General features: G+C 41.9%; 1 protein-coding gene across 7 annotated transcripts in view; it reads right to left on the reverse strand.

The window, feature by feature from the left end:
* Positions 1–290: 290 nt before the first annotated feature.
* LOC137431746 (growth factor receptor-bound protein 10) overlaps positions 291–27,647 on the reverse strand; it is a 683,830-nt gene continuing 656,473 nt past the window's right edge. For all 7 annotated transcript variants that reach the window (XM_068123400.2, XM_068123401.2, XM_078782425.1 and 4 more), the window contains 6 exons: positions 22,240–22,320; positions 18,331–18,447; positions 17,907–17,973; positions 5,917–6,004; positions 2,915–3,008; positions 291–2,617 (listed from right to left, as the gene is read on the reverse strand). In XM_068123400.2, the coding sequence (XP_067979501.2) occupies positions 2,471–2,617; positions 2,915–3,008; positions 5,917–6,004; positions 17,907–17,973; positions 18,331–18,447; positions 22,240–22,320 (594 nt within the window). In that variant the 3' untranslated portion in view covers positions 291–2,470. The remainder of the gene's footprint in view (positions 2,618–2,914; positions 3,009–5,916; positions 6,005–17,906; positions 17,974–18,330; positions 18,448–22,239; positions 22,321–27,647) is intronic.

Consider the following 27,647-nt stretch of genomic DNA (forward strand, 5'->3'; position numbering starts at 1 on the left):
ACGTTTCAGGTGAGCTAATAAACCTGGGCGAATTTGTCCGAAGCGGCCGAAAGTTGAAGCATGAAGCCTAAGGCCTATTAATACCATAATCATATGTATATGTGGTCCAGTTTCATTGAAATCGTGTTTGTAGTTTCAGAGAAATGAGCAAATACCTACTCTGGCATCCCCCCCTCCCCCCCCCCCCCCCTCCGTATATGTCATTGGAAGACCTGTAACACCTATATGCTTTGTATTTTAAATATGGAGGCCTTGCCCAATGGGCTACGCTGCAAAAGGGACACAGGAAGTATTCTAAATATGGAGTTTATTTGTAAAGATCCTTATGAACAGTATTCCATCCTATCATCATACAAAACATTCCTGACATACAGTATCTGTAGCATGAGTATATCGTCTGTACCTGCCGAGCCAACAGGTCCGACCATCATCTGCACCGACATTCCCTGAAATTTCAAAATAAATCAATCTAACTCTGCCCGACAATCGATTTGCCTTGCCCGACAAAATAAAGGAATAAAAAAGTTTCTGGAAGGGAAGGCCATCGGTTACAGTTAAAGTATGTATATCTCAATATTTACAGGTTGGTGTGAAAGAAGAAATAAGTGATGGGTTTGTGAACTTGCCATTGCAAATTCTTCAATCACCTGCAGAAATAATTTTGGTACCATTCTTTTATCAATCAAACTTTTGTCGAAGCGATTCTTTAAAAATACACATATTCAAGAGCACATCTTTGGGCGCTGTTTATGCCAGCAAAGCCACCAACACATGCCTTTCCAGCATTCCGCTTCGTAACGCAAACCTTATTGGGTGGCGTCCGTGCAAGGTGCACTTCAACTTCATCCTGAGAGATCCTTGGTGATTTTATCAACGAGAAGCACGCTCAATCACGCACCGACCGAAGAGTGCAAAAGTGAGACAAAAGAGACAAGTTTAAAGCCACAAATCATCCTTTTGCCACTTGTGCTAAAATTAAGGCATTTATGTTCTAGAGCTTGCAAAGGTAAATCATCTATAAAATGTATAAATTATCTATTTATAAATACACCTGACGTTACAAATATCTGCCTTTGCAAAAACTGCAACTGCTTTTCAAAACCCATTGTTTACTTCAACAAACTCGTTCAAGTCAATATTTACATTTCTCAAAATCTGAACACCATAATGTGCCTTTTCTTTGCTTTCTTTTCAAGAACAAGTGGAAAGAAAAACACTTAAATATACATGCTACGTTTTCTTGTTTCTTCAAGTATTAAAATGCCCAACCCAAGCCTAGAATTATCTGATGCACTGCGGAAAAGGCAAATTGTATCCACAGCGGGAAGGTCGGGCCAAGCAGCCGGCTCGAGGAAAGAACTGCACAGCTGCAATGTGCACAAGCTTGTACAGGGAAAGTGCAGAATATACATCGACATTTGCTTCGGTTTTAGGAATCCTTCAATCCTCTCAAGGAGTTTATTTACACTGCGTTGGGTCGACTGGGCTGACTAGGCAAGCTAAACAGTTATCCGTAATCAAGGGCCAGGATAGACCGTAGGCCTGGGCATTTACACGAAATATACCCGGTCAACCCTGCCAGCCAAATTCAGTGAAAAGGTATCCCGTACTGTGACTTCAGAAGATTCGAAAATGAAATCGAGCAAAACTTGACAACCTTTAGATAGGTCACGTGACAAACAAATCTAAGTAATACGTGTCGCCATGTTTTTTTGAAAATGGCACCAAAAGTGACATCTGAACTAGTAAAACGGTGAACAACTAGTGTCGTGCTGACTGCGGAGCATAGATTATAGAACGTAATAAAACAGGAAGCAATTCTCAGGAAGATCTTTAACTGCGTGATTTCAAAGCAACGGACGTAGCAGGCACGACTTTTGATTAAGCACTTAATGCGTGACCCTGTCATCGTGAATAGAAATATTACAATGTATTTACAAACTGTCGACTGCAAAGCAAATTTTCCTTCCTCACTGGATTGGAGGCAATGGTACTTGGGTTTAATCAGTACATTGCCGAGAAAAAAAACAATCAACAGCTGGATATTATTGTTTTATCCTTTTCGAAACCAGCCTTGTAAAAACAGTTCCTGCCATGAAAGTTTTGCATCCGTCCTTCCTCTGACTCCACATTCGCACAAATTATTGGTGTGACTTCAAGTGCTCTCATTAACTACCAGCTCGAAAGATTGAGCAAAAAATTCCACTGAGATCAAGCAATCTAAACACAGGTTTTTTTTCCTCCCTTTAAAAGACTGAAGAAAAATCAAGTAAAAGGTGGCATTAAAAAAAAAAGCATCAAAATCGAAAGTCAAAGTGCACGTCACGCGGTTCGATTTGACGGCAAAGTGTGATCGTCAACAATGTGACAGTGCAAAAAGGGAAATGGACAATCGATGCGGCGCCCAGGGCGACACGGACGAAGCCGATGTTTAGAGACGAGGCCTTCACGGGCCTGCGCTTCGGCATGTTCACAGGGCAACGCGTGTGCAATGGTGCTTGAGCCTGCAGGGTAGTGGACCTCGGTTAAGTGTGTAGAATTCTACCAACTGGATGAGGTCTGAAAACTTGGTGTGCCCTTCGTCTGTAGAAAAGAACAGGGAGCCATCTTCCTCAAACTGCGCAAAGAGAGGCGAGACGAGTTTGTAAGAGAGGCAGGGAAGAGACGACATGATGTATTCAAGCGATTATCAACTGCGTGATGTGCAAACAATGCAAAATACAGTTAAAATTGTACATTATGAAGGAGAAAAATGATAACCTTCTTACTCGATCCATATTTATGAAAAGCAAAATTGATCCTACAAAGCGGACTACATAAGGTAGCTCCATAAAGTAGTGCTAATGCATGACAGCATCTTAATATAATTCAATTGATCCAAACTTGGTGATCATGAAAAACAATCTGTACTTACCGGCAGAATCTGAAAATGCTTGATTTTTTGGTGATGGCAAAGAGATAACACAAAGGTTTTTGGATTGCTGTGGCTGTCACGTAATAGAAACAACCTTTGGATGGATGTGAAGGGGTTGGAAGAAAAAGAGGAGTGGTTTGGGAAAATGAAAAAATTATTCGGACAGGCAAGATATAAATGGACTAAATTTTTTTTAAAGTCAAACCATTTGCCTTCTCACTTTCTGTCACCTCACTATTCCAGGAGAATGAATGAATGAATGAAATTAATATCGTTATTGATTATACAGTATTTTAGTAGAAATCGTATAAGGTGAAATAATCATCAATTATTCTCGGAACTTCGATCTTGGATTAAAATTAATATTGAGCAGGAAAGTTTAAAAAATATTTTCAATAGTATCCTTGATAACGAGACATCATCATAGAGTTATTTTTATAGAGCTGCAAATGTTGAAGATTGTTATACTTGAGGTCACTTTAAAACTGGAATATTGTCTTGGACGTCAGAAAGACACCTGGAGTTTCAACTTCTAATGATTGGGTCTCGAGTCCAGATTTCAGTCTCAAAAGTGGAGGAGCCCTCAAGACGAGTCACAGGTTGAGAAAAAAATATGATTGTGAGTCACGGACTTGTATATTGTATGTAAACCCGGTTGCTTAAATTATAACCCCAATCAGAATCAGACTGGGTCTAGAGTGACGTTCCGCAACCTATGGGTCGTGCCCCAATGTTTGGGTCACGAAGGATTTTCAATGGGTCGCACGATCGTTTCAGAAATCGCGGGAAAAAACTTTATCGACGATAAACTTTACTTCTCCCGACTGAACAGAACGGAGATCAAACGAACGCCGACACAAACTTTATAGTGTGGACTCTTCTACCGCGCTGTACCGATGTACCGCGATGTACCACGCGTGCATCCGGTCAGTCAGATCATACGTTTAGTTTCCGACACGCGAATGTCCATTGCTTTTCATTCGAAAGATTGAGCTGTGAGCGTAAGGTACTCGCCATGGCTAGAAAGTATCAGCCTGTGTTCCTGAACTGTGGGTTCACCTTGAATATCGATAAGCACAATGTTCATCGACCACAGTGTGTGATATGCCTTGACGTGTTGGCCAACGAGTCCCTCAGGCCCCAAAAGCTGAAACGGCACCTCGAGAAGAAACATGGAGATCATGTCAACAAGTCGCGGGAGTTTTTCTCCAGAGAGAACGCGAGATGAACAACAGCAAGTCAGTAATGAGTTCGGCTGTTTTTCCGTCGAAGGGACTGACCAAAGCCAGCTACCTGGTGGCGGAGAAGATAGCCAAAGAAAAGAAACCGGATAATCCACATCTACAATGTTGCTAACGGAACATTTGAATTAGGCTTGTAAGTTTCACTTTCGGGTTTAATCAGTGAAAGTTGTTTATTTAATGTTGTTCATGATAACGGAACATTGAACCTGGATATAAGTTCAGATGCATATCGGGTTTTTCAGTAAAAGTTATTCTTGTTTTGTTTATCAGTTCATGTTACATTTTAAGTTCATCATCTATTCACGATGAAGATTAAAATAAAGTTCAAACACCTTATCTTGGCGTGTCACTTTCATAATTAAAGTTTTATTCTATTTCACAAAAGATACACAGCCAATGAATGTTGTGAGATTCATCTTCATCTTCATCATCTTCTTCATCATCTCCTTCATCTTCATCATCATCTTCATCTCCTTCATTAAAGCTTCATCCGGATTCATTGTAGGGGCGGATTCATCTCTTCCGAAGCTGCTAACAAGGCAGGGAGTTTACGCCTGATTGGCTGACAATAATATCAAATGGGTGGTGTCTGTGATCGAAGTCACTGCTCATTCTCAAGGGGGGCGTGGTCTCTCGCTCTCTCTCTCTCTCCTCATGGTCGTGGAGATCCGTACAAAATAACAACAAAATAAGGGCAGTGCTTGGTATGATTGTCGTAACTTTGCTTTATTGTTCAATTACGAATTGTACTACTGTACAAAGATGGTGAACCGAACCCTTACCAAGATATTAACGTCATAAGCAATCGCTATTTCCGTGACAGTTTGTGGGGTGGGGGGGGGGGGGGGAGGGGTTCGATGGGTCGCGACTGGATGCCTGGGTTTTTTATTGGGTCCTGGGCTAAAAAGGTTGCGGAACGCAGGTCTAGAGCATCTAACACAGTTCATCAAATCATAACCAGCTGTATTGCAGGGAGTCAGACTGAGTGTAAAACATCTAATCCAGTTAATTTATCATAATCTGAATCTGAGTCGGACTGAGTCTAGACCCGAGAGTATCTAACCAGGTTCATTAAATCATAACCTGGATTTGAGTCATATGGACAACTAGAACATCTAGCTGGGTTCATTAAATCATAGCCAGCTGCCTTGGAGTTTATAACCCGGTTCATACATCACAACCTGAATGTGATATAACCCGGTTACTAGGGTAACCATAAAGCACTGTCAGACTGAGTCTAAAACATCAAATCCATTTCATTTGCCATAATCTGAATCTGAGTCAGATTGACTCTAGAACATCTAGCTGGGTTCATGAAATCATAACCTGAATTAGAGTTGGACAGAGTTTAGAACATCTTGCAGAGTTCATTAAATCATAACCTGAATCAGAGTCAGACTGAGTCAAGAACATCAATCCAGCTTCATTACATCACATAACCCGGAATCAGAGCCAGGCTGAGTGTAGAACATCTATCCAGATTCCTGAAATCATGACCTAAATCCGAGTCAGACCGAGTCTATATTACATAACCTGGATATTTTTCAGGATATAAACAATATTGTGTGGTTTGCCTTTGATAAACTTTTGACAAACAAAGAGAAATCCTAAAATTGCCCCAATGGGATAAGTTGAAAGAAATACGTTAACATGTCGATCTCACTACCACGCAAGTCGAAGAGCTAATGCCCATCAATATAGAAACTCCATCTTTTTACACTAGGGCGTTGTAGCTTTAAGCAGTAAGGCAGCACTCACCCATCCACAAGACCCTGCTGAGTGATGATCCGTTGGGCTTCTTCTCGTGTAATCCGACCATGGAACCACAACTGCGTTTTATGAATGGCTGTGATACACACACACAAACATATGCATGAGATTTATGTGTGAGCAACATGGGTAAACTATCATAACATTGGGAAATTAACATACTAATGCAGAACTGTTCATTATCAGCCCAAAACCAGTGGACATTTATATCTTCAGTCTAAACTATTTCGACACCTAAGTGAGGTTTAGCAAACAATCACAGCTTACATTTGCAACTACCCATCATAAAAAGCCTGGTGTTGCCTTAACGGTTAAGGTTAGAGTCTTAGTTAGCTTGACGGCTTGAGATCTTCAGCTCCTGAGTTAGAGTCCCTGGCATCCCTTGAATTAACACCAGGTGGGTTGACTCAGCCTGTCATCTTTCCGAGGTTGGCAAAATGAGTACCAGATGACTGGTTGTAGAGAGGCATTGCATCAGTGGCAGCAACTCCCCCAGAAAATTATGCAAGCAGTAGCCACAGGTTGCACATGAACCACCACCACCCACCCCACATACGGAGAATCATAACCTGCCGTTAACCTTAAAGCACTGTTTCAATGTTATCCTTAAAGCACTGTTTCAACATTATCCTTAAACACTGTTTCAAAGTTATCCTTAAAACACTGTTTCAACGTTATCCTTAAAACACGGTTTCAACATTATCTTTAAAACACTGTTGCAACGTTATCCTTAAAACACTGTTTCAAAGTTATCCTCAAGACACTGTTTCAATGATATCCTTAAAACACTGTTTCAATGTTATCCTTAAAACACTGTTTCAAAGTTATCCTCAAGACACTGTTTCAACGATATCCTTAAAACACTGTTTCAATGTTATCCTTAAAACACTGTTTCAAGGATATCCTTAAAACACTGTTTCAACGATTACAACTCAAGATTTTTTAAATGAGTCTTGATAACTTTGCTGGACCTTCTGAGCCAAGTTGGTAGGATGCCACTAGACTATGACATTATACTGGACCTAGAAGGACTGGATGATTGCAACTGCCTAGAATCACATTTGGGACTTGCTTCGGGTGTTGATGGTATATCCTCAGCAACCACTGGGGTAAATGTTGGTGATGGGCTCATGACAAAGTCAGATACTTCTGAATCACTCTGAGGAATTTAAAAGTTTGGTAAGTCCAGTTCACTCGTCACTGGACCATTTTCACCTCACCTAACATAATTTACAATGTGGTCTGACTGAATAAATCTGGGATTGTTCCCTGGCACTCTCACCAAATAGGTATGAGGACCATTAATGTCCACTATTTGGTAGAGTTTAAAGTACCTGGTATAGTACTTTATAGTACCTGGTATTCACTTTTCCTTCCTTCTCCTAAAGTTTCGAACCTGGATAGGCTTATATCGGTCAAAGCATCTTAGTTTGTGATTTAGGCCATCACATTGGAATTTACTGGCTATCCTTTCTTTGAAAGCTGGTTTTGACTAATGATAAGTATCCACTGTGTTCGAGAGGTCCTTTTTAAGAAAAGCTCAGCCGGTGTGACTCCCGTAGTATCATGAGGAGTGATACGGTCCACACAATCCATGCATGTATCAGACTGAGTCTAGAACATCGAGTCCTTCCTCCTTCTTGTCCTTCCTCTATGTCCTTATCTAATCCAGGCTTACTTTCAGGTTTATTGCATAAAATATGCAAGATATCTAGCTAGGACTTTCATCCGACACATATCAGGATGACTTTCATGCAACTCGGCTAGTACGTATTCGTGTAATGGGGATGGTACTGCAACACACTGACCCCAGAACAAACTAGTGAGTTCTTATAAACTAGAGACATAGCTGCCCAGACCGCCCACAGTGTTTAAGTATATACGTAAATTTTAATAAAAAAATTGTTTTACAGATCGTTAAATAATCCGGAGGTTTAACGGTGTTTTGAAAGTCTTACACACCAACTTATAGAACATGTCCAAGTACTGCAAAACAGGAGGTTCATGGAAGCATGAAGAAGACGATTTGTGTTGTACAGTGTTCAACTATAAAGTTCAATTAAAATAAAATAAAGATTGTAAAAGTCGTAAAAAAAACGTAATTTCGGAATTTATCATTGTTTTACTGCTTTTGACGCAGTGTCTATTTCACCACCCTATCTAACACGTTACATGAGTTATTTGTGCCTGTGGTATGTGTCTTTTATGGCGTCTTAAAAAATCAAGTTTCCCGTTTGGAATGATTTTCAATCTCGTTTGACTGCAAGGCAGGCAGACAGAGTAAATATATTGTCTCACTCCTCCCTGTGCATGTGCGATCGAGACAAATTCAGAGACGAAGTACTGCTAAAGGGCAGGTTTGCTTTCCAATTCATGCTCTGATTCATGTTAAAAATATAACATTCAATGTAAATAAGTTGTTCCTCGATCATAAATTGATAACTCAGACAGACAGACAGACACAAACTAATTGCTTAACCCTGCTTTTTGCTTCATATGCATGGGGTAACAACCATTTTCAGTAGATAGCTCATCTTTCTGACAAGAAAATGGCTGGAGGGCCTTGCCCGCACAATTGTTTGGCCAACCAGAATATATATACCCATATACCTTAGTCAAGACATGGTTTTTGACACAACAATCTGCAATTATTTTTACTCTCATTGGTAATCCATTTGCATCTGCACTGAAAATGTAATTTTCATCTTGGTCTCCATTGTTTGGATCATACGCAGGCAGTCTGCTCAGTTCTCATGATCCAAAATCGAAAAATCGAAGACCGAGCGATTCTATGGACCATCAAGTAGAAGGGCTGTATTTGGTTTCAGGGCAAAAGGTGATAAATAGGGGACGAGTAGGGATCTGAAGTTTCAGGGGGTAACCCCCCCTGGAAGGCCCCATGATCCGCAATTGAAAAATTGAAGCCCAAGCGATTATGCGGGTTATTATCTTGTATTCATGTGTCAAGTTTCGGAAGAATCAGCCGGGTGATAATTTAGTAGCAAAAATAGCAAGAAGTTAAAGGGTGACCGGATGGACTTACGGATGAACCTATAGACATCACGACCCATTTTATATATTCATCTCTTCGAGTTTTGAGATAGAGATGACCTAAAAATTGACAATGGACATATTTTGGATGTGCCTTGTCTTTAGCTATGATTTATTCTACTAAAGTCATAGTAAGCTTAAGACGTCCTACACGATGGTGAAGAGGTAGCGCACTTGCTTTGAGCTGTCAAAATTCAGGTTTGATTCCCAACCCAACAAAAAAATAGAAAATGTAACATGCTTTAAAGGCACAGGTGTTGCATCAGAAAGTGTGCAGTCTCTTGGATGGACATTAAGCTGGGTGTCCTGTCTGCAATATTGGGAGTTAAGTAACCCACAGTGCCCTTCACAAAAGGTAGTGTGTTATCGCCAACACAATAGCAAAATTAACTTGAACTGCGAGCAGTGAAGATAGTCTGATAGATTATAGTTGGGGGCACGAGATGGTGCAGGCATGGCGTGAGTATCTGGCTTTCGGCAAGTGTTGAACTATTGGCACTGTTCAGAGCTGCCTGGTTGAGTGCTTGCCGAACTGTTCAAAGCTGCCTGGTCGACGTGCTTACCGGGCCGCTCAGGGGCGTCCCGGTCCACGTGCTTACTGCGCTGTTCGGAGCTGCCTGGTCGTCGAGCTTACTGAGCTGTTCGGAGCTGCCTGGTCGTCATGCTTACCGAGCTGTTCAGGACTTCCTGGTCCGCATGCTTACCGTGCTGTTTGGAGCTGCCAGGCCAATGTGCCTACCGAGCTGTTCGGAGCTGCCTGGTCGACGTGCTTACCGAGCTTTTCGGAGCTGCCTGGTCGACGTTTTTACTGAGCTGTTCGGAGCTGCCTGGTCGACAAGCTTACCGAGCTGTTCGGAGCTGCCTGGTCGACGTGCTTATTGCACTGTTCAGAGCTGCCTGGTCGTCGAGCTTACTGAGCTGTTCGGACCTGCCTGGTCATGGTGCTTACCGAGCTGTTTGGGACTTCCTGGTTCCGCATGCTTACCGCGCTGTTCGGATTTGCCTGGTCGACGTTTTTATCGAGCTGTTCGGAGCTGCCTGGTCAACGTGCTTCCTGAGCTGTTCGGAACTGCCTGGTCGATGTTTTTATAGAGCTGTTCGGAGCTGCCTGGTCAACGTGCTTACTGAGCTGTTCGGAACTGCCTGGTTGTCATGCTTACCGAGCTCTTCTGGACTTCCCGGTCCAAAACGAAATTTCGTATTGATCCATTCAGAAGTTCTGGAGATAGAGATGTTTACAGATTTTTCTTAAATCCAAGATGGCCACCATATCACATGACTGATGATGCCATCATTTTCAATAAATTTTCCTCATGGGTAGTCAATCATATCTGTAAATTTTGGTTTGTGTTGGTTGCCTGGTCGTCATGCTTACCGAGCTGTTCGGGACTTCCTGGTCCGCATGCTTACCGCGCTGTTTGGAGCTGCCAGGCCAATGTGCTTACCGAGCTGTTCGGAGCTGCCTGGTCGACGTGCTTACCGAGCTTTTCGGAGCTGCCTGGTCGACGTTTTTACTGAGCTGTTCGGAGTTGCCTGGTCGACAAGCTTACCGAGCTGTTCGGAGCTGCCTGGTCGACGTACTTACTGCACTGTTCGGAGCTGCCTGGTCGTCGAGCTTACCGAGCTGTTCGGACCTGCCTGGTCGTGGTGCTTACCGAGCTGTTTGGGACTTCCTGGTCCGCATGCTTACCGCGCTGTTCGGAGTTGCCTGGTCGACGTTTTTATCGAACTGTTCGGAGCTGCCTGGTCAACGTGCTTACTGAGCTGTTCGGAACTGCCTGGTTGTCGTGCTTACCGAGCTCTTCTGGACTTCCTGGTCCAAAACGAAATTTCGTATTGATCCATTCAGAAGTTCTGGAGATAGAGATGTTTACAGATTTTTCTTAAATCCAAGATGGCCACCATATCACATGACTGATGATGTCATCATTTTCAATAAATTTTCCTCATGGGTAGTCAATCATATCTGTAAATTTTGGTTTGTGTTGGTTAAGCAGTTCTTGAGATATAGATTTTCCATTTTGTTTTCCTTAAATCCAAGATGGCCACCATATCACGTGACTGATGACATCATAGTTTACAAATATTTTTCCCACAATAGTAGTTGATCATACATACGACATTTCACATTGATCTGTTAAGTGGTACTCTGTTAAAGATTATTTGAATTTTTGCTTAAATTCAAGATGGCCACCATACCATGTGACTAATGATTTCATAGTTTGCAAAAAACAATTCCTCATTTGTAGTCAATCATATGTGTGAAGTTTCGGATTTATCCGTTGAGTGGTTCTGGAGATATAGATTTTCAAATATATTTTCCTTAAATCCAAGAAAATAGTTTAGAATTTTTTTTCCCCCTGCATCAGTAGTTGATCATACATATGACATTTCACATTGATCTTTTATGTGGTACTCCGGAAAATATTTTTATTTTGCTTACATTCAAGATGGCCACCATATAATGTGACTGATGATGTCATAGTTGACGATGATGTCATATGTAGATGTCATATGTAGTTGATGATGTCATATGTAGATGTCATAGTTGATGTCATAGTTGAGTTGATGCTGACGCCGCCATCCCCCCCCCCCCCCCCCCCGCCCCTCCCCAGAATTTCCATGTTTTAAACGTTTCCCAGTGTATACCCTGGATTAGAATAGGTACACCGTATCCCTGTGTGTCGTAAGAGACAACTAAGAGGGTTGGCGTCAGGAAGGGCATCCGGCCATAAAAACATTGCCTCAAAAAGAGAACCATGACAATTACAACTGGGTACAGCCCGAAGGGCAGGGTACAGCCCGAAGGGCAGGGTACAGCCCGAAGGGCAGGGTACAGCCACATGGGCAGGGTACAGCCCGAAGTGGAGATCGGTTTCTGAGGTTTGGGACATGGAATGTAGGGACAATGACAGGGAGATCAGGAGAAGTGGTGGAAGTATTGGTCAGAAGAAGAGTGGACATATGTTGTGTGCAAGAGACGAGATGGAAGGGAAGTGGTGTGAGAATGATGAAGGGTAGGCAGGGACAGAAATACAAGTTTATGTGGCAAGGGTGCCCGGAGGGCGTCAATGGTGTTGGTGTCCTGTTTTCTGAGGAGTTTGTAGACAGTGTGGTGAGTGTGACTAGAGTGAGTGATAGGTTGATGATGGTGAAAATGATGATTGGAAAGCTCTTGGTGAACGTCATCGGGATTCTCCGAACATCAGGAACGGGATGTGCTCTGCAGGTTGGTCGAAGCGATGAAGAGAAGGACAAGTTCTGGTGTGCGATAGAGAAGCTGATGGAAAACGTGAAAGATGAGGAAGTTGTTGTGGTAGGAGGAGACCTAAATGGACATGTGGGAAGGAGTATGGATGGTTTTGAGGGAGTTCATGGGGGTTACGGATATGATGTGAGAAATGGAGAAGGTGAAAGGATTTTGGAGTTTGCTGATGGAGCTGATTTGTTGATTTGTAATACTCAGTTCCAGAAAGAGGATAATAAGCTTGTTACATACACGTCAGGTGGGTCGGCGACAACCGTTGACTACTTGATGGTGCGTAGGCGAGATAGGGGGCACCTCCGGGACACAAAGGTGATCCCGGGGGAAGAGGCTGTTTCACAGCACCACTTGGTTGTCTGTGACATAAGGGTGAAAGGTGCGAGGAGAGCTCGGCGGGTGAAGTACCAACCAAGAATGAAGGTGTGGAGGTTGAAAGAGGTGACAGTAAGGGAGGCATTAAAAGAGAGGCTGAGTAGGGTCGAGGATGATGTGGTTGAGCTTGAAAGTGGTTGGATGTCAATGAAAGCTAGTCTGTTGGGAGTCGTTGGTGAGGTATGTGGATGGACAAAAGGACCACCTCGGCCCTCGGAAACATGGTGGTGGGATGATGAAGTTGGAAAGTGGATTGATGAGAAGAGAAAGAAGTTCAAGGAGTGGCAGAAGGCGAAGGGTACGGGAGCAGAAACACCAGAGCATGAAAGTTATAAGGCAGCCAGGAAGGCTGCAAAGAAAGAGGTAGCAAAGGCGCAGGAGGCATGTAGGAAAATGTCCGGAGAACGCTTGGATTCGGAGGAGGGTCAGAAAGCAGTATTCAGGATTGCAAAGCAGATAGCGAAAGAGAGATGTGATGTGATTGGGGTGAGTTGCTTGAAGGATGAAGTGGGACAAATCGTTGTCGACCCAGATGGAATTAAAGGAAGATGGAAAAGATATATGGAAATGCTGTTGAATACAGAGAATGAATGGGATGGCAACATAGAGAGTAACCCAGTTTTATGACCGGCAGAGAAGATAACTGAGAAGGAAGTTGAGGAAGCGATAAAAGCAGTGAAGGGTAGAAAAGCGGGAGGGCCGACGGGAGTTGTGGGAGATATGTTGAAGGCAGCAGGAAGTTGGGGTGTGAAGAGAATGACAGAGATCTGTAATCTGGTGGTGAAAGAAGGCCGCATTCCAGTGGTTTGGGAACTGAGTACCCTCGTCCCTCTATACAAGGGGAAAGGTGAACCTCTGGAGTGTGGCTTGTACCGAGCGATAAAGTTATTGGAGCATGGAATGAAGGTATTGGAAAGGGTGTTGGAGAGGAGGATAAGGATGAAAGTGAAGATCGACGAAAAGGCAGTTTGGATGTATGCCAGGAAGAGGCACGACAGGCGCGCTTTTGATTGTGAGGCAGTTGCAGGAGAAGTACATGGAGAAGAGGAAGAAGTTGTTTCTTGGGTTTGTTGATCTGGAGAAAGCATTCGATAGGGTTCCACGCAAAGTATTGACATGGGCATTGAGGAAGTTAGGAGTGGAGGAATGGTTGATCAGAGTAGTGATGGCAATGTACAAAAGAGTGCGCACAGCTGTAAGGACGAAGGACGGGAACAGTGGTGAGTTTGAGGTGAAGGTGGGAGTGCATCAGAGGTCGGTACTAAGTCCACTACTATTTGTAGCTGTGATGGAGGTGCTGGCTCAGAACGTAAAGGAGGGTTTACCGTGGGAGTTGTTGTATGCAGATGATCTGGTGTTGATTGCGGAAAGTATGGATGGACTGAAGGAAAAGATGAACAAGTGGAAGGAATGTATGGAGACAAAAGGTCTGAAGGTGAATATCGGAAAGACGAAGGTGATGGCAAGTGGTAAAGCATGTGTTGAGGTGGAAAGAACTGAGAAGTGGCCCTGTGCTGTGTGTAGGAAGGGTGTCGGAGTGAACTCCATTCAATGTACAATGTGTGCTGAGTGGGTTCATCAAAAATGTAGTGGTCTGAGAGGGTCATTAACCAGTGTGGCAGCGACATTCAAATGTAAGGTGTGCACAGAGGGAGCTGCAGATGGAGGAAATGTTGAGTTGGATCTTGGAGACGGCGTGAAGCTGGAAGGTGTGAAAACATTTTGCTACCTCGGAGACATGCTGAATGGAGAAGGTGGATCAGACTCGGCAACAGTTGCTAGAGTGAGATGTGCATGGAAGACGTTTCGGGAACTGAGTGGCGTGCTGATGATGAGGGGAGTGTCGTTGAAGCTGAAGGGAAAGGTGTATGCTGCATGTGTGAGAAGTGTTATGATTTATGGGAGCGAGACATGGGTAATGAACGTAGAGCAGCAACGAAGGTTAGAAAGCGTGGAAATGCGAATGGTTCGACGGATGTGCGGAGTATCGTTGAGAGAGAGGAAGACAAATGATGAATTGCGAAAGATGATGGGAATAGAGCCTGTGATTGATTCTGTGAAGAGGAACAGGTTGAGATGGTTTGGTCATGTGTTGAGGAAGGATGAAAGTGACAAGTGCTCTGGTTGAGAAGAGTGATGGAAATAAATGTAGAAGGAAGTAGAGGATGGGGAAGACCGAGAAAGACTTGGCTAAAGATGGTGGAAGAAGAAATGCGGGCAAGGGGGTTAACAAGGAGAGATGCAGAAAATAGGGCAAAATGGAGAAGATTGTCATGGGGACCGCAAGGCTAACCCCCGCTCTAGTCGGGAAAATGGCCTTTAAAATGCATGTTGTTGTTGTTGTTGTTGATGATGTCATAGTTCAGAAGCATTTTTACTCATGGGGAGTTGATCATACATATTAAATTTCGTGTTGATCTGTTCAGCAGTTCTGGAGAAAAAGATGTTTAAAGGTTTTCCTTAAATCCAAGATAGCTGCCATATCACTTGACTGATGATGTCATAGTTTCCAAATATTTTCCCCACATCAGTAATTGATCATATTTATGACATTTTGCTGCATTGATTCAATAAGAGGTCCACTGGAAAAGATTATTTATTTTTTTGCATAAATCCAAGATGGCGGCCAAACCACATGACTGATGATATCATAGTTTGCAAATATTTTCCCCCATCAAAATGTAAACATGTGTTTCAAGTTTCGTATCGATCGGATAAGTGTTTTTGGAGAAGTAGGTTTTTAAAGTTTTATTTTGAAATCCAATATGGCCACCAAACTACATGACCGAAGACGCTTTTTTTGCAAATCCTTATCCCTATGGTTAGGCGATCGTATTTTTAAAATTTTGCGTTGATCTGTTCAGCGGTTCTGGAGACGAAGATGTTTAAAGTGTATGACGTCAGAGGTAATGGCAGCCAATGCAAGTCAAAACTGCAAAAACAAAATTAATGATGCACTAAGTTACATTGGTATCTATAATGAGTTAAAGTTTCGTCCAGCTAACTATTACGGTTTTCTCGGAATCTTCTCCACAAAATGTGTGAGAATAATAATCCTTACAAGAACAATAGGCTTCCAGTGAGGTTCTCACTGGAAGCATAAAAATTCCCACCTATTAAAACTCTGGGAAGGTAGCAAGTGCTCTGATTTCCCACCAACCAGAGTTAGTTCCATGATGGCCAGTGCTCCATCAGCGAAAGCTATAACCAAATGTATGCAATATAATCAATGCCTTTGCCAAGCACTTTTCCATGTCACATTTTGTGCATCGGCTGTGCAGAAAAACACCTTCTCCTGTTGTGATATTCCTTGACACCATGAGATTACTTACAATGATTGCTATCTCAGAGTGTGGTTGTAGCCATACCGGCTGCAGCTCCTAAGTGCTAGAAACAAATGCATACATTCACAGGTGATCATATGTCACGTGGAAATGGTCGTCTTTGGCTATGAATGGCAAACCAACAAACAAGAAGTCCAAAGCAATATTCATAACCAGCAGGTACCCACAGAAATTGCACTTAACGTAAAATATGACTAAAATAATATTATGCAGGGAACAATTAAATATGTGAATTTAATATTGTCTAGCTTTGTGCCCCCTCAATATGTTGCTATGTTGCTTGATTCAATCCTCAAAGATGTTCCTTGATTAACCTCACCTCAAGTCCTCAACTCTCCCCCACTACCCCAAGTCCTCAACTCTCTCCCACTACCCCCAAGTCCTCAACTCTCCACACAACCTCAAGTCCTCAACTCCCACTCCTACCCAAACTCTTCCAACCCCCTCCATAACTAAAGTCCTCAAACCCCATACCCATCAAAGTCCTCAACCTCCCCCACCACAACTCCTCAACTTCCCTCTCCAAACATTCTGTCCCCCATTCCATGCATCGCAAAACTCTGTCCTCTATTTCTTCCCATTCTTCAAAGCAAGAGGACATTCTTAAATCATTACATATTATTTCCTCATCACCTCATTGAAATGGTGGAATATTAAACTCTCTATCCCCTCTCATATACACCTTGATATTATGCCATTACCAACTTCACCGATGTGGACCTGGAGAGAAGTCCAGAAGGGTGAAAAAAGAAGTTGTGAAGGTGGAAAGCAGGTTATGAGGAGGTAGGTGGGAAAGCAGGTTATGAGGAGGGTAGCTCCTATGGTGATTCTATGGTTCGGCAGTAAGTGCCCCAGAAGCATTAGTGGAAAGAGATTGGCAATTCTATGTGGGAAAATGGTATGCTCGGTCATGGTCGCCCAGATAGCTCAGATGGCAAGCACTGGTACGGTTCACCAGATGAACTGGGTTCGATTCCTGGTCTGGGCATGTAATTTTCCCACATATATCAATTTAATTATTTAATCCTGTTCATTAATGTAATTGCTTCACAATGCCCCCAGTGGTGTTTATAATAGAGGACATGGATTTGTCCCCCCATTGGAGCAAGACCCTCTTGTGTTCAGGCCGTTGGTGCTCCTATGGTTGGCAGCGAGTGCCCCGGAAGCAGTGATGGAAAGAGAGTGGCAATCATATGTGTGGGAAAATTGCATGCTCAGTCAGAGTCGCCCAGATAGCGCAGATGGCAGAGCACTGGTGCGGTTCACCAGAGGACCTGGGTTTGATTCCTGGTCTGGGCATGTAATTTTCCCACATACAGTATATCATTTTAATCTTGTGACATATGTCCCATGGAAATTCCGTGGAATTGCCACTCTCAAATGATTGTGATTAGCTGAATTGTCTTAATAGATTATCCTAAATTAATTATCTTCTTTGTGATGGATAAATACAAAGTTAAAATTAAATAATGATGAAACAACATTTAATTCACAATCTCGCGAGATTTCGTCATCTCGTGATATTTGATGGATGGACAGACAGACAGACAGATGGACGTTGCAAGTGCATTATTATATGGATAGATAAGCCCAAGACTGGTTCACAAGTGTACATCTCAATTGTAATCCCACATGGCACAAAATACTCCTTTGGGTGGGGTTGCATTAAAAGCTTCTACTGTATCTCTACCCACCACTCGTTTTTTTCTTCTCTATCTCCTCTTTTAATCCTCTCTCCCTTCCCATCCCAGCTTTTCTCTCATGAAATGCCCACTTTGGGTAATGTAAGTGGATATTCAAACTAGCATTGCGATCAAGATCTATACTCGATGAGAAATGCACAGCAAATGTTTCGGAATAAAAATCGACAAAGACCCAAAGCTCTCATTGAGATGAATATGACCCAGAGATAATATGCGCATCATCAATCCCATCAGCCTTCTCACCTGAATTGAGTGCGGAGGGTTGGCAGGGACTGGGACTGCCGATACTGAAACGTTGACTGCTCCTCCTCTGAAAATGAGTGACAAAAACATTTGATGCACGTGGTACAGTTGGAAAGCAGGCCAGTAGATATGCAAGCGAGTAATGATTTCACATGTAGGACAATACCTAGAGTACAAATCCCGAAAGATGTTGATGTTATATATGGCCAGATGGTGGAAACCTCATAATTCTGAAATAATGATCAAAAACATTTGCTTGCCTTGTTACTTCGGGTTGTCCTTTGTAGTCTTTTCAAGTTAAATATCTCAAATACCCATGATAAAATTGTGCATAAAGATAATGTGTCACATCATTACGCAGAAAGAATAAGGTTCAACAATCGTGGAATGCGTGTGTGTATTTTTCATCATTGGATCAGCTTACCCGCCAAGCTTGACCCTCTTCCATTGCCGCACTAAGCGCCTCAGATGGATTGTCAATCACACGTCCTTTGCGACCGGAAAAGTCCATAGCGACCAAGGTGTTGTCAGAAATGTTTCTCTGTGGTGGAACAACAGTGGGCATCATCACAAACACACATGGGCAAAAACGAAAATTACATTTCTTCTTCATGGAGGAGGAAGGATGAGGATGAGGTCGGAGTCAGAGTGTTGGCAAATGTTGTTTTCTTTATAAGCAATTCTTCGGTGCCCATTTCATTTTGCCTTGTGAGCATAGAAACAGCAACCATAAGATGTACACTGGCATCACATTCCAGCAAACCATTGTGGGTAGGTTTATTTCCTGTCTCAGAAGGGTATTAGTGATCCAGATGAGTTTTATTGACTTTGAATGATTTTCAGTGTCAGAGGCAAGGAGGTTGTATGTACTATGGTCATCCCAAAAGTTCTGTCATCCTACCCATGTAATAGTTGTGATACCATTGACAAACTTTATTCATGTCAAACTATTCTATGCAATTAGCTACTTACAGTGCATTCAGAAAGTATTCAGACCCCTTCACTTTTTTCACATTTTGTTATGTTGCACCCTTGTGCTGAAATCGTTTAAATTTATTTTTTCCCTCGTCAATCTACACTCAATACCCCATAATGACAAAGAGAAAACAGGATTTTAGAAAGTTTTGCAAATTTATTAAAAAGAAAAAACTGAAATATCACATTGACATAAGTATTCATACCCTTTGCTATGACACTTGAAATTTAGCTCAGGTGCCTCCCATTTCTCTTGATCATCTTTGAGACGTTTCTACACCTTGATTGGAGTCCACCTGTGGTAAATTCAATTGATTGGACATGATTTGGAAAGGCACACACCTGTCTATATAAGGTCTCACAGCTGACAATGCATATCAGAGCAAAAACCAAGCCATGAGGTCGAAGGAAGTGCCTACAGAGCTCAGAGACAGGATTGTGTCGAGGCACAGATCTGGGGAAGCCTACAAAAATTTCTGCTGCATTGAAGGTTCCCAAGAGCACAGTGGCCTCCATAATTCTTAAATGGAAGAAGTTTGGAACAACCAGGACTCTTCCTAGAGCTGGCTGCCCGGCCAAACTGAGAAATCGGGGGAGAAGGGCCTTGGTAAGAGAGGTGACCAATAACCCGATGGTCACTCTGGCTGAGCTCCAGAGATCCTGTGTGGAGATGGGAGAAACTTCCAGAAGGACAACCATCACTGCAACACTCCACCGATCTGGGCTTTATGGCAGAGTGGCCAGACGGAAGCCTCTCCTCAGTGAAAGACACATGAAAGCCCGCTTGGAGTTTGCAAAAAAGCACCTAAAGGACTCTCAGACTGTGAGAAACAAGATTCTGTGGTCTGATGAAATCAAGATTGAACTGTTTGGCTTCCGTCCCATTATTATTAGAATTATTAGATGATAATTATTAGTAGGTAATTATTAGATGTACTCATGTTTCCATGGTACATTATACGGGACTTTCAAAATGAAGTATGAATGCTTATGAGGCATTTTATGCATGTGCTGTGTGGATTAAACTTCATAAGTGGCAATTTCAGAATGGTGAAACATATTTGATCAAATTCTGGATGCAAACAGGACTCCTGGAAATATAAGAAATACAACAAATATCCGTGGATGAAAGGTGTCAAATTCTTACCATTTCCTGTTAATGGAAGCCAGCGGTGGCAAACACATGCGTGGACATGCACACTCGCGCACGCACACACACACACACACACACACACACACACACACACACACACACACACACACACACACACACACACACACACACACACACTTCTCCTTTTAGCAATATATGCAAAAATCTCGTATAATTTATGGTGTGGTCCGAGAAACAAACAAACGATATATTGTAATTATAACAGCCCTCTCATCTCCCACTCCCCTATCCTACTTTCCCCCAACATAATTAATTGGTTCACGAGTTACCAAATTGGTTCACGAGTTGTCAAACAGTGACCACTATATTCGTCATGGGTGTGTGTCTGTCTGTCTGTCCGCAGCATAACTACCCGATTATATCATCTGATCTTGATGAAACTTGGGTGGGAGGTTGATATCATGATCTAGTTGTGTCCTGCCTAGAGTGGGCGTATTGCGGCCATTGTGGGCGGAGCGAGGCCCAAAAAAGATGTCTTTTTAGGGGGTAATCAAGTTCAAGCTACATCTTCTCCGAGGGAGTTGGTGAAATCTGACAGGTGTTTCGGTATTTGGTTCGGCCAATGTCATGTGTCTAGCCCCACAGAGCTCGATTTTTCATTTTCGCCCCAAGTCAAGGTCACAAGGTCACGAAATTTAGAAAAGTCGATTTTTGATAGTTTTATTACATTGTTCGCTTCCTGATATGGTGAAATGTCGTACATTGTCTTATATTATCACATACATCATGAAACAAGTTTTCCAACAAATTTCAGAATCTTCAACCTTTGACCTTTGAAGGTCACAAAGGTCAAATTTTCAAAGTTGTCGGAATTGAACCGAATTTTCGGTATTGTGTAGCTAACTAAACCTCATAACTGATTGGTTCACGAGTTATCAAGTGACCACTATATTCGTCATGTGTATGCGACTGTGCGTCTGCCTGTCTGCAGCATAACTACCCGATGATATCATCCGATCTTGATGAAACTTGGGTGGGAGGTTGATATCATGATCTAGTTGTGTCCTGCCTAGAGTGGGCGTATTGCGCCCATTGTGGGCGGAGCCACGTCCGAAAAAGATGTATTTTTAGGGGGTAATTGATTTCCAGCTACATCTTCTCCGAGGGGTTTGGTGGAATCTGACAGGGGTTTCGATGTTTGGTTAGGCCAATGTCATGTGTCTAGCATTTCTCATTTTTCATTTTTTTTTTTTTTTTTTTTCATTTCATTTTTCACCGAATTTTCTGTATTGTGGAGCTAACTAACCTCATAACTGATTATACATTATTTTCTATCTCATTTCAAGGTCAGTTACCTTTGTTTTGACATTTCCAGGCCAGCACCACACACAATTACGTACAGCTGGCTCTTAAAGGCCTGCACCGCATGTCGGGGGCCGACACCTGCCACGTGGGCTCCCGATCCCCCAGTCCGCGCCTGTTTCGGTTATAGTCCGTCCTTTGTCATTGAATACCGCTCACTCGTGAACCATCGTCGTCTCCTGACTTGTAGTAAATATCATCATTTTAAAAGTTTATTTTAAACTTAACCTGTGCATTCACAAGACCCAGATATGTCCGTCCCAAACCCAGATATGTCAGAAGCGCCCAAACCAGATACGGTGTCTCCATACAACTCTTTCATTGTGCAGAGGCACATCCCAGTTTTATCAGGTACTTTTCCAAGTATTTTTGGCTTCTTTTCGAAGCTTTGTGAGCCAGTTTAGGTAACGATCCTTACAGCACAAGCATTGCAGAAGTTTACATGCCCCGAAAAGTACTAATTCTACAGGTTTTTGCGCATGTGTGCCGGTCGAGCATCTGGGGTGGATTACGTCATTTCAGAGGTCCAGTATTACTAGATGCACTTGCATTCCAATAGTATATAGCTCATAGATATACTCACACTCTGAGAAGACAGATAGACACACAAACAAATTCACCCAGATGCAATACCCTCTCCTTTGGCGAGGGTAATAATGAGAAAGTAGGAGGAGGAATAGGAACTACTCAAGATTCGTTAGATTCATTTTGTCAATTTGGTTTCCAAAAACCAAAATATTTTGTCATTTCTTGTCACCATGAATAATAATTAATTTGTCTTTCAGAAAAGACTGTCACAGATATGATCAGTTGTTTCCCTCGAGGAAACATGAGGACAAATGACAACACATACAAAGGAAATGGACTTATTGCAATGCATACCATTGGAGTGTTGTTCGTTTGGGTTGAGTAACTTCGACGTTGCTCAGTGAGGTGATAGTTTTGATGGAGTTGTGTTCCATACTGGAAAAACAAACAAAAACATTGAAAATATCCAACTGCGTCGAGCTAGCTCGGCATTCCATGACACGTTTCTTCCATTCATCTGTCACTCATGGCATTAGGTAGTTCGTTAACCAGACACCCAGTATCATTTGTAAGCTGATCTATATATGTTTTCGCAGGTCTCCCTGGTGCCTGTTTGCCGTGAGTTGGTAACCAAAGTAAAACATCGCTTGCGAGCTCGTCTTTGTGTCTCCAGCAGTGCCCAGCGAATCTTAATCTACGTTGACGTATGGTTACACTGATTGGTGGGATTTTTGCATACAATTCATATTTTGTGGGGTGCTCTTTCCATGAGATGTTAAGGGCTGCTCTGAGGATGCGAGTGTATGCATCATCCAGGGCCTTTTCTAGTGACGATGTCAAGGTCCATGTAATTGCCCCATATACAAGAACTGATTCAACAGCTGCTCTAAAGAAGTTTCGTTTCAGCTCTATTGGAAGCGCAGATTTCCAAATCTTGCCTAGACTGTTTAAAGCTCCCCAAGCCTTTCCAAGTCTGATGTCGACATCTCATCTCTTCTTTCTCTCGACATCTAAAAACATTTTTAAAACACTTATTATTACATCTATTAAAAAACTTTATTAACTTATTTAAACTTTATTAACTTTATTATCACATACAATTTAAAAACATTTATTATCACATACATTTCAAAAACAATTATTATTACATAAATTTTAAAAACATTTATTATATACATTATATACATTATAAAACCAATTATTAGTACATACATTTTGAAAATATTTATTAGTACATACATTTAATAACATTTATTAGTACATACATTTTAAAAACATTTATTATTGCATACATTTAAAATATATATATTATTGCATATATCAAAAAACATTTAATATTGCATACATTAAAAAAAACATTTATTATTACATACATTTTAAAAACATATTATTACATGCATTATAAAACCATTTATTAGCACATACATTTTAAAAACATTTATTAGTACATACATTTAAAAAATATTTATTCGTACATACATTTTAAAAATATTATTACCGCATATATTTTAAAACATTTAATATCACATGCATTTTAAAAACATTTATTTCATGCATTTTAAAAACATTTATTATTACATACATTTTGAAAACATTTATTACTGCATGGATTGTAAAAACAATTATTATTACATACATTTTAAAAACATTTATTATTAAATACATTTTTAAAACATTTATTATTACATACATTTATAAAACATTTAAAGCCAACAGAAGGCTTCCGTCTGCAGAGAGGTTCCGAAAGTAATGTGCTTGGATAGGCCTTCTAAAAAATTCATAAAACATAAATGGCCTGCCTTGCTGTGAGTACATTACTATGATTATTATGAGCTCATAGGGTGCCTGTGGCTGCTGGTTGCATCATTGCTGGGAGTGCTGCTGTGCCGCTGCCACAAACACCAGGCTTATATTACTATGATAAGGGATATCTAACTGCCTGCATAAAAATAAACTAGAGGTTCCAGGGAACCTGAACTCAACTGGTCTATATCAATATGGTTAGAATATGCATAATAGAACCACAAACTATATAGTTTATATGTGCTAAAAATATATGACAAAAATTGATTTTTCAATATAGCCGCCCTGCCGCACCCATTTTTGGGCGTGCAACGCCCAAATGCAATCCCAAACTAGTTTATGTCTTAAAGATGCTGCATAACAAGTTTCATCAAATTTAATCAATATTTGTGACTTTTAGAGCGTAGACGTCTAATTGTTTACAGACGACAGACAGACAGACAGACAGACAGACAGACGACAGACGACAGACGACAGCCGGACGATGGACGACGGACACTGGGTGTCCACAAAAACTCAGCTGGACATAGTCCAGTTGAGTTAACAAATGCGATGAAAAACTATGATGGAATAATGAGTAAACACAATAAGCGATTCGGTATTTACATTAAGATGTGAGATATAAAATGACACAGTGTTTTGTCATTTGATATTTGCCTCAAGTAAAAATGATTGCAGAGCGTTATTGAAGCCAGAACTTAAATGCAAATAGTTATAGCTAACATTATACAGTACTGGCCAGCGCTACCCGGCACTACCTGGCTGGGTGAGCTTTTCCCAGCGGTGGTTTCAGTTATGGAGTTGTTGGCCTCATGGTGGTTACCTTTTGCCTGCGGTGTTGGTTTAACGGTTAAGGTGGCTGGCTTAAGATCATAGGGTCTTGAGCTTGAGCTCTCTGAGGTGCCTTAAATAAGAGCAGGTGGGTTGACTCAGCCTGTCATCCTTCCGAGGTCAGAAAAATGAGCACCAGCTTACTGGTAACAGGGACATTGCATCATGCAGTGCAACAGCCATACTCTCAGCAATGATGTAAGCACCAGCTACAGGCTGTATACTAAATAATAATAATTGTATCTGTATGCACCGCATCAGTATTTTATTGTGCAGTACGTGCCCCCCAATCCGGAAATGCTTCCGGTGCACCTGCTCCCTGAGGTACCATTTCCAAGTTCTCGCCGTAGCCTGTACTATATGTCTGCTGAACTTTCATGGCACCTCTGTGAAAGGCTCAGCATCATTCTTCAGCAGGAGTTTGGCCTTTCCGGAAAGCCTTGCAATGCTGTTGAAATAAGCTGGATACATCTGTTTCAAGTCATAGACACTCATAATGCTACCCATTTGGGTTTAGGTTGCGCCTGCCTTGATTTTTCCAAAGACATCCACACTAATTGTGGACATCACTCGTTGGCAATCTGACCACTGCTGGGCCGAGGAAATCAACAACGTCAAACCTAGCAGGCTTTCATCCAAATTTACCTTGGCTGCACAGTACGTTGATTTTGTCAATGCGATTGATTTCCACCCCATTGTACATGGTTAAAGTCACTCTGTAGGGTGGCCTCAGTATCTCTGTGAGCTCTGCACTGTCATTGTAGTTCTGTCTGAAAGTTCTCAGAGGCAGTGTCCTGTATCAATCTTGAGTCTTTGCATGTAGCCATCTCTCTTGGCAGTATGGACGGTTGAATTCCGAGAGTTGTATTAGCTTCATCATGAGAATTCTGAGTGTAAATACTTCTGAGGTATTTGGCACTGGCAATTATTGAGAATATTTTCAGATATGTTTAACCATCAGGTTCATATCAAATCAATGTTATCCTTCTTGTGTCCATTATTGGTGATGTTTTCTATCTTTCTCCAAACTGCATTTGCTAGAAAGACCTTTTGCTGAGAGTACGGACATATTTGTGTTGGGTTTTTCTGAAACGTGGCGATGTTTCACAAAAACAGTTCTTACACGAAGACAAGTGTTCTTTGGAGGCCACTGCTTGTTGAATATTCACGAGTTATCTATGCTTACATATCTGTGATCCATGCACAATGTCAGAATAGCTAGATGTTGGCAGCCATTACTTCCAACTACACAGACATCATTCGAGGTAAATTTTCTGCATTTGCATGGTAGTTATCCAGTTTCCAAGTGATGTTTCAGGTTCTTCTTTTGAAACATTGCCTTCTGTGAAGTTGTGGTAAAGTTCAGGGGAGCTTATGCGATGGCGCGTCGTCCGTCTGTCAGTGCGTAAACAATTGAAACATCTTCTCCGAAACCGCTGATGGGATTGCAACCAAATTTGGCACAAATTATATGTGTTGTGTTGTGAGTAAAGTTTGTTCACGGAATAAAAAAAATCGTGGTCTAAGGGGGTTTACCGGGGTCAAAGTGTATCCAGGTTTGACCCCCCCCCCCCCCCCCAAAATAGGAATTTGCTTTTTCCTCTGAAACTACACACACTTTCGATGAAGGTTTACCACAACCTTCATCACCCGTGATGTACCAAAGTTTGTTCACGGCATTAAAAATATCTGCCCCTTTGGGATCTAAACACAAAGGTACGACAGGACAAAATGTGTGATTTAAAGTGTTTCACCTTTGACCCCTCAACATCAGAGGGTGTGGCTAAATGAACAAGCATTCTGAGTATTGCGCTGCAATACAGGTCCCCTACCGGCAGTCTGTCGTCCGGAAAACTGTTGGGGAAATTACCAAGGGTTATTTACCCACAGGTTCTGAATTGTTCCCAATCGCTAATTACCTCAGGACGGGCTCACCTGTGATTCGCACTCGGGCTTCAATTTATACACCTTGCAGACAGGTCAGCAGAAGCACGAGAAAATAAGTTGTTGATAAAGGACCTTTCGTGTCGCTAAATATCAGTAATTTATTATATTTTCCGGTTCACGATCAATGATCGATGTGTGTATATATGTTGCACCGCTTGGCTCTGCCCCTCCCGAAAGTGCGGGCTGTGTCGCGCTTTTGACATTCGCAGACGAGGCTGAGAGTGCGCGGTGCGGCTTGAGGAGAACTCCAGAATAAACAAGAGATATCAATTTAAAAAAAAAAAAATTCGTTTAATTAACGATATCTGCCAAACCCCGTGCCCTATCGCAAATTCCAAAAGGACATTTTAGTAGACTGACATGCTGAACAGATCTGTGAAGTTTCCCCTCGATTGGATCAAAAATGACAGAGGAGCTCGGTTTTAAAGGTTCATGCTTAAAACCGTCAGACAGTCACATGAAAAAGTAAGTACACCCCATGTAAAGTTTTGACTTTTTCAACATATTTCAACATACAGCTATTTGATCTTCATTTCAACAATATTGATAGATAAAGGTGATATAATATAACAAATATCATGAAACATTTACATTTTGTAGTCCATTGTATAATTTAAATAAACATAAATGCAAATTTCGCATGTGGAAAAAGTAAGTACACCCTTGGCTCTAATAGGTGATATTGCCCCCTTTGGCAGAAACAACCTCAAGTAGGCATTTCTTATAACTGTCTACCAGTCTCTGACATCGACTGGGAGAAATTTTTGCTCACTCCTCCATGCAGAATTCTTTCAGCTGTGCGATGTTTGAGGGGTTTCTTGCATGCACAGCTCGTTTCAAATCCCCCCACAACATCTCGATGGGATTTAGATCCGGGCTTTGACTTGGCCATTCCAGAACCCTCCATTTCTTTCTTTTCAGCCATTCCTTGGTGGATTTACTGGTATGTGTAGGGTCATTGTCATGTTGCAAGGTCCACCTTCGGTTGGGCTTCAACTTTCCGACAGATGGCCTCACATTCTCCTCAACCACCCTATGGTACAATGAAGAATTAATAGTGGATTCTATGATGGTGAGCTGCCCAGACCCTGATGCAGCAAAGCCAAACCAAACCATAATATTTCCACCACCATGCTTTATAGTTGGTATCAGGTTCTTGTGGTCAAATGCTGTCTTTGGTT

Source organism: Myxine glutinosa, chromosome 7, assembly GCF_964187855.1.
Source record: "Myxine glutinosa chromosome 7, kmMyxGlut1.1, whole genome shotgun sequence".
Classification (NCBI taxonomy): Eukaryota; Metazoa; Chordata; class Myxini; order Myxiniformes; family Myxinidae; genus Myxine; species Myxine glutinosa.